Raw genomic sequence first — 8392 nt, 5'->3', positions numbered from 1 at the left:
GCCCGGAGAATTGCCCTTAGTGGGCATCTGCAACTTGAGTCCTTCTACAAAATTGGTTGGGAACTCTAAATTTTCATTTACTTGTCCTAAAATCAGTTGCCCAGATTTTCAACATAATGGGATGAGGAGAAGCTGAAGCTATGCAAGAGGGGTTCTAACTGGAGTATTAGTCGGATGCCTTCTTCCCTCTCAGAGGTTCCCAACACAAACTAACACCAAGTGCTTTCCAAGTCCTGTGGCAAAGAGAAATTATTGACTCAGTTTAACCAAATGCTTCCCAAGTATTTGGCCACAGAACAATCCTACTTCCATGCAGTATTTATCCACAACCATTAGAAAATACAATTATGAAAATGGTATTGAGAAGGTCTCTTATGAAGTTGCCTGGACCATATAGAGAATGAATCAAAGATATGCATTCCAGGCATACTGTTTTCTACTACACTGATCTTCCATGAGCATATCAGGTCAGGGACAAAAGCTTGGATGCCAGGCCTAACCTACGTTGCTCAATTATGGGAAAGGTGGATTACACTTTGCCTGAGCAATGACCGTGGTCTTCTGTTAGTGACTGATAGCCCGGCCTGCTGACTGAGTATCCCTGAGACAATGGTCAATGACCTCACAACAAAAGCAAGTTGCCTGTTCAGCACTTTCTGTCCAGAAGCACAGGATAGGAGGCTGATTTGTTTTTCACATGTGAACACAGTCGCTGTGAGCCACTACGTCTTACCTGAAGGTATTCTCAGTGTGTTTAAGCTTGTGGGTCATGAATTCTCCATTCTGCGACTTCACTTCTGTAAACCCCTTCTTTCCATCCAGGAAGCTCTTCACTTCTTCTCTGGGCTCTTTGTCCTTTTTGATCTTCTCATCTTTGATCTAACCAACGGTACACATCAGGAAGAAACACAACAATAAAAACCGTATTAGGTTTTGGTTGGTATCACCAAATGAGACCCCAGATTGCTAGGAAGCCAGAAACCTCAGAAGTAAAAAAAACCACCCTCGAACGATGTGGTAGAGATGGGGTCAGAGGAAATTCTTGGAGCATGAGCGAGAGCGACGGTTCTCCAGCCTCTGAGCAAAGACCTTGACCACAGTTTTAGGAAGTCAAGATCATTCCTGATTTCACTGGGGGCTTTATTTTAGAAAGCATTGGAGGTGTTACCCTTGAAAAGCATTGGAGGTATTACATTCTTGGAACTCCATCGACATGAGTGGTTTGCAGTTCCCAGTGAAAGAACGATGATTGGGGTGGCTTTGATGGGAAAATGCCCAGGTTGCTTGGACAGGTTTCTTCTGGGGTGAAGAACACAAATGAGTTGAGGAGGAAAGAAGAGGAAACCTGACAGGTTAAGCAGATCTGCCGAGCCGGTTTTAGCTGCTATCAGAGGAGGATGACCCTAGTATCCTAATACAAAAAGTAACTAAGGCCCCTGGCTGGTTTGGTTCAGTGGACAGAGCATCGGCCTGTGGACTGAAGGATCCTGGTTCGATTCCAGTCAAGGGCACATGCCTGGGTTGCGGGCTCGTACCCCAATAGGGGGCATGCAGGAGGTGGCCGATGAATGATTCTCTTTCATCATTGATGTTTGTATCTCTCTCTCCCTCTCTGAAATCAATAAAAATATATTTTTAAAAAAGTAACTAGGATCTTCAGGACAGAGGACACAAGGGGATGACTCAGAGGTCTGTAGGACCATGTTTGTAGTCTCTCAAGCACTAAGTTAGAGTGGGATGGGAGACACTCCAGGGTTTACCTTGACTTCCAGTGCGGGCAGTAATTTAGTCTCCAGGAGTGGTTTTGTGATTCTTGTGGGTCACAAAAGGTCATACATGAAGAACAGGTATTAACTGTAATATTTTCTGGGTTTCACATTACAAGTGCCTCATGGTAAATAAGAGATTATTTCAAAGTAAACTGAATTTACATAGCTTTTTTGGGGGGTAAAGGAGTACAGATTACTTTACCTATATCATCTCACCCATTCCTAAAAGATGAGTGTGAAAACGGGGGAGGTTCCACATTGCTCTTTCCAAGAAAACAGAGAAAGCACTAATGTTCTCAAGGAGCCTATGGAGCAAGGGTGGGGCATAAGAGCTTAGGATTTTAGGTGCTGCCTAGATGGTCTCCCCTTCCCTGAGAACTCACTCCTGTCCAGTTGTTCTTCAGATACCCTCTGAACAGTTATTATTAATGTGCACGTTTTACTAAGTAGAGCACTTTATTTATTTTTTTAAATATAGTTTTTATTGATTTTTTACAGAGAGGAAGGGAGAGAGATAGAGTTAGAAACATCAATGAGAGGGAAACATTGATTAGCTGCCTCTTGCACACCCCCTACTGGGGATGTGCCCGCAACCAAGGTACATGCCCTTGACCGGAATCGAACCTGCAACCCTTCAATCCACAGGCTGACGCTCTATCCACTGAGCCAAACCGGTTAGGGCTAAGTAAAGCACTTTAAAAAAATCTTCACTGATGAGCCTTCAATAGTCCTTTCCCTGACTTCCTTCGTTGGGTATTATTTGATTAAATTACTATGGATGGACTATTCTGCAGTAATTCAATGGGCAATTATCATGTTGCCCTAATTATTTAAAACTTTAACCTTTCTCCAAGGGGTATGATATGATATCCCTTGGACATGCTCAAGAAGGGCGCTATTGTTTTGCCATGCTCTCCGAGAGTTTTGTCTGGAAGTCAGGAAACCTGAATTTTGGTTCCAGTGCTATTGACAAACAAGCTGTGTTGCTTTGATTACGTCACCTAACTTCTCTGAGATGTTGACTCCACATACATAAAAAGTGGAGGTTAGGGTAGATGATCCCTCCCTAATCCTTCATCCTTTCATTTCCCTCCTATCCTCTCATTTGTCATGAGGGGCTACAGAGAGAAGGAAGCTCCTGGCTTGTTCTACAGCTTGGTGGCTGTCCTGGCCCAACCATAGATCAGTACCCACGGACAGGCAGGAGCTGGCAACAATGGTACAACAACGGCTGTACCATTGTTGGCTACAGCCCCAGAAACCATGGACTGGATTATATATCTTGGTTAAGAAGTATCTGGGGATATAAATTTGGGGATGAGAGGGGTCCCATTTTAGAAAACTCATGAAACAAATTCGGAGTCAAATCTCATGGTTTGTGAAATAGATGAAATACCCTTTAACTAACTTTTCCTATTTTGGAGTCAGAGACATTTCCATTCTTCCCAAATGCATTATCTAATTTACTGACCAAACAGGTATGTAAAGTAGATTTGTAAAACATACATGTTTCCTTCAAGCTCTGCCTTTATTGGCAAAGGCTACGGTGGATGTTATGTTTATGTTCTCTTTGGAAGACTTCCTTAGGAAAATTCCCAGTGAAAGCATGATAACTTGAGTTTGCAAATTATTTTATCTTTTTGGGAAATGAATAAGTAAAGCAATTCCACAACGCATTTACATATTACTTTAAGGAGCACAGTGGATTGGATTGGATAGCAGATTTAACCCAAGCTCATGGGATTCTGAGTCATTTGGGAAAAGCATTAGATCTAGGTCAGAATGTTACCATTCAGGGAATCTGTGCTGATGGATTAATGGGTAGCCAAGTATTCTGAAAAAGTTAATGTGCTTCATGGGCAGATAACATTAGCAAATGAAAGGCTGGCCAAATATGATCATTTGACTAAAACTGGGTATTTAGGATATCCAATGGGATAACAGATGGGTGTGTGTGGGGCGGGAATTCCAGCGACATGACCCTGTGCCAGAGACATTCAAAGTGTCAAGTGAGCAGGTCATAAAGGACTGCTATGTCAGTCTTTGTAGTTTATTATTTTGCATTATTTGATTCCAGAATAGTGACAAGAATGGTTGCAAGTTACCGTTCTTTTCAGATTAGGTTTTAATGCACGTTTGTTAGACTCAGAAGCCTCAGTTCCTTCTTTGGGTCCAATATGTAACTCATAAATGTCCTTGCTACTGAAAGTCCGGTCCACGGACAACACAGACCTCACCAGAAGCTCAGACTCTACCCAGAGCCAGTGAGTCAGGTTCTGCGTTCCCTGGGATCTCCTGGTGACTCGCATGCACACCAGTGTTGGGGAGATTTGGACTGGATGCATGAATGCCAGTTTCAACACTGTAGGAACAGCTCCCCGGGAAGCTGTTTTTCTGTTAGAGGTGGACGAAGGCTGTATGTGTGGGGAGGTTGGGGGATGGGGGAGGGAGAGAGCTTTAGGGTGAAGAACTAAAAAGAACTTTAATCAATAAAGACAAGAAAAGAACAATAATAACAACAATAAAAGAACTAAAATGAGACATTTTATGATTGGCGAGGAGAACAAAAAAGCTACATTAAATTTCAAGGTTGGTGGCCATCTGCCACCCATTGCCACAAGCAATAAAATGTTTCTACACTTAAAAAAAAAAGAGCTAAATGGCAGTGGGAGGAAGAAGATGCTCTGTACGGTGTTGGAGCGACTTCTGGAGATGTTTTCTCTAAGAGGGCTTACATGATGTTTGTGTTTATCGTGGTTGACCGATCCTGCATTGCTCCTTGAAAGAAAAGTCTTCTTAATTTTTTTTTAACAAAAAGGAAATTAAAAAAAGGAGGAGGGTGTTTGAAATGGCTAAATCACGTAAAATAGGGTTTAAAGTCGTCTATCTACAGCAGCCACACAGCTAGCTGGAGAGGGGAAAACCTAGTCATTCAACTAGTAGTTTATGTACGCCACGTTAAAATAAAAATGGCAGCTTAACAAAAACAATTTTAATCCTGTGCAGAGGAGCTTATCTGGCCTCGTATAAAAAAGGGGCCATGGGTTTTGGGACAGTGGAATGTGCTGTAGAGCAAACTGGGAAAGAGGCAGCTCTGAAGGCATTGTACCGGGGACAGTGCTGAATGGGGAGAGCGGGGGGCTTATCCAAAAGAGGCAAAGGGAGGATCTGGATGGCGGGGTGAGCTCTTCCCAGCTCCCACACAGCACACAGACCAGAAGGCTCTGGTCACTGAAAGCCAATCAGAGCCTCATGAAACGAGTTACATTGAGAGTACAGAGTCCAAACGTGCTTTTCCAGCTCCCATCCCCAACATAAACTTAATCACTGAGCTATGGTTTCATGCCCTCTCCTTCCTGTAAAGATTTCCTCACCAAACGCTAGCTCTAGAGAAGAACCCTGTGGGACGTTGCTGCTTGAGTTTAGTGCCGAGGTAACTTGCATTTTTTGTAGTGTTCTTCTGTTACAAAATGAGAACACTGTTTTCCCACATGTTCAACCATTTCCTTAGCTGCCTCATTTGAGCCAAATTCGGTTTTCCAGTTATTAGCATTTACGCTTTCTCCTTCCTTTAAATGGACAGAGTTCACATTCAGTGTTCACTCCCACACCACCATGCATTCTTTTAGAAGCACGGAGGAACAGGCATCTTAAACAAAATAAATATAACAGAAACGAAGGGTTTTTACTTTTTACATGCATTTTAGAAAAAATGCGTATAAAAACAATCACCCCCTATTTAATCTGGTTATCTATTTTCCAATTATGGATATTTTTGCCTGTTTCTTTTTTTTTTAAATTTTTTAAATTTATTTTTTATTGATTTTTTACAGAGAGAAAGGGAGAGGGATAAAGAGTTAGAAACATTGATGAGAAACATCGATCAGCTGCCTCCTGCACACCCCACACTGGGGATGTGCCTGCAACCAAGGTACATGCCCTTGACAGGAATCGAACCTGGGACTCTTCAGTCCCCAGGCCAACACTCTATCCAGTAAGCCACAATGGGTAGAGAAATGTAGCAAGACCCCATTTGAGTTGGCGCCCAATAGCTTCAGGTCAGCTCAGCTGGTGTGGCTCAGTGGTTGAGCGTTGACCCAGGAACTAAGAGGTTGCCAGTTCAATTCCCGGTCAGGGCACATGCCCAGGTTTTGGGCTTGATCCCTGGAGAGGGCCATGCAGAAGACAGCCAGTCAATGATGTTCCTCTCTCATTGATGTTTCTATCTCTCTATCCCTCTCCCTTCCTCTCTCTCTAAAAAAAAAAAAATCAATAAAAACATATTTAAAAACAATAGCTACAGGTCAGTCCACGGGCAAAGTGCTTAAACTCTTCCATTTTTGATAATTTAGTTTTACCATGTTCACATACGTTGACCTGATTACATACTGTCACAACTTTTAGGATTCCTTGGGGCTAACATAAGCACAATGGATAAAGCAAAATCGGGCTTTCTGATGTGGCACTTCAAGGACATCAGGTCATGACCTTCTCTTTGCAGCAGCCTCTGGTCCGCTTATTGGTTACTTACCCACAGTCCAACACCCTGGCACCAGTGCCTGTGTGTGCCTCAGAAATGCAATGCAGAACATTTTGCCCAAGTTTTCTTTCGGAAACCAAATATCATCTTCCGTGCATCAAATTTTCTACTGAGATGTGGGGGTGTTTTTCCTTTGAGAAGTTAAATCATTAATCAAAGCCAGTTGGAAATATGTCCTGATGGGAATGAAAGCAGGATGGCTCAAGGGCGGGAGGATAGCACTTAGAAGAATAGAAAGCGGGGAAGATTGAGCAGAGAAGCGTTTTTCAAGCTTTTGACTATGACCCACAGTAAGAATGAAAATTTATGTCACTATGCAGTGCCTACCGCCTACAATGCTCTCTGATAGCTTCTATTTCCTTTTTTAAAATGCCGATGGACACATTGAACTACTTTTGAAATGCTCTAAGCGGATTTCGCCATTCAATGAATCGCTAAGTCATGGCTTGAAAAACATCAGAGGTCATCTGATCTGAAAGGCCATGGCACACTCTCTCTGCCGCTTTATCATTAATGAGGTCATTTCCCAATAATATTTACCTCTTCTTTTTTGAAGGCAGGCTTGTCTTCTTGGGACTTTTCTCTTTTAAGCTGCACTTTAGCCCCCTTTTCTTCTTCCTTTTCATTTTCAGGAATGGTAAGATCACTCATGTAAAAGCAGCCCTTTCTAGCTCTGACTCGGGTGAGAAGGTGCTCAGGTCACTCGGCACGTGGCGCAGGCTGACTGCTCTTTTGCCGGGTCAGTGCTCACGTTGCCCCCAGTGGTTACAAACAGCAGCCGGGTGTTTTCCTCCCGCCCCCGATGGTTTTCCCCTGTGCCCGCTCTTGTGCTCACTGATATCTAGCAGGACATGGTGCTCCCTGGGCGTGTTTACAAACCTTGTGTGCGGTTGGGGGCATTCGGTTCCTAATCCTCTCCTCATAACAAGCAGGAGTGAAAGACCACTTCAGTGCAAAGCATACTTAGTGACAGAGCGTCCTTCTGGGAGGTGAGCATGCGAGCAGGTGGCGGGTAAGCACAGTGCTTTGAATGCAGACTTGCAGACAGAAAAACAGATCTCTTGCGGCTCACACCCCTCCCCTCAATTTCCACCCTTCCCCAGGCTATGCCCGTTTATATGTCACTCAGATGGTAAAAGAAGCAACACCTATGCTTTTAATTACCCGTCAATTATAGACTGATGCCACCCCAGGTGACTGGCTTTCTGCAAGTTTACATTAAGCTCAGGTCTACATGATGCCAATCATGGTTTTGACATTTTTTAATAAAGATCCTCAAACTGACTTCTTTCCCTCCTTTATTACCAGTTGATTGCGAGGGTTTTATATTTGCCTTCTTAAGACGCTATTTCTGGTCATGATTCTCTTTTTGTCAGTTTCCCACCCCAACATGTGTAATTTTTTATAAATGCCAAACCCATGGGTAAGGTTGAGGAGTTAAGATGCCTTTGCCTCATGTAGACCTGTGGGTAGAAGTAAAGGTGTGAAAAGGAATGCGTTCAGATGCTGGCGCAGAACCACAAGTCAACACAGCCCCGCCACAGCGACTACCTTTGGGTTCATTCATTTTTCTGGTGTTCATAACAAGCAAGCCCTGAGCAACAGTAAATTTGGTTGACCGACTATTCGGCCAGTGATCGATTGCCTCATGCTGGCAGAGTGCTATGGCCTAAAAAACCGAACAGCTTGCCAAATGATCCAGCACGTGGCTTACAGGAATGCGGCCTCAGCCCCAAATTGGATGTGCATGACATTTCTCACACGTCGCAGGCATCACACACACACGGTGCGAAACGTGTACTGTACCTGTTTCTTCTGGACAGCTGTCTGACGTTTATCTTCTCGTCCTTTCTTTTCATTGACCCATTTCCCGTCTATTTTCTCTTCTACCTGTTCCCCTTTGATCTTTTTCTCTTCCGGCTGCTCTGCACGGTTTTGCTCTTCTCCCTTAGCCCTCTCGGCTTCCTCTGCCTCTGCTCTCCGCCTCTCCGCTGCTGCCCTTCTCGCCTCCTCCTCAGCCCTCTCCCTCTCCCTCTCCCTCTCCCTCTCCTCTGCCTCCCTCCGCTCTCTCTCTTGTGCAGCG

General features: G+C 43.9%; 1 protein-coding gene across 1 annotated transcript in view; it reads right to left on the bottom strand.

Moving 5' to 3' along the window:
- The window catches only part of CALD1 (caldesmon 1), a 228418-nt gene that overhangs the window by 28203 nt on the left and 191823 nt on the right, over positions 1-8392 (bottom strand). The window contains exons 7-9 of the mRNA XM_015559401.1: positions 8116-8331; positions 6850-6927; positions 734-879 (exon numbers count right to left, since the gene is read on the bottom strand). Of these exons, the coding sequence (XP_015414887.1) occupies positions 734-879; positions 6850-6927; positions 8116-8331 (440 nt within the window). The remainder of the gene's footprint in view (positions 1-733; positions 880-6849; positions 6928-8115; positions 8332-8392) is intronic.

The sequence above is a fragment of the Myotis davidii genome, unplaced genomic scaffold (genome assembly GCF_000327345.1).
Source record: "Myotis davidii unplaced genomic scaffold, ASM32734v1 scaffold214, whole genome shotgun sequence".
Lineage (NCBI taxonomy): Eukaryota > Metazoa > Chordata > Mammalia > Chiroptera > Vespertilionidae > Myotis > Myotis davidii.
Note: the sequence above shows the minus strand (reverse complement) of the source record. Positions and strands in the feature narration are given on the sequence as shown.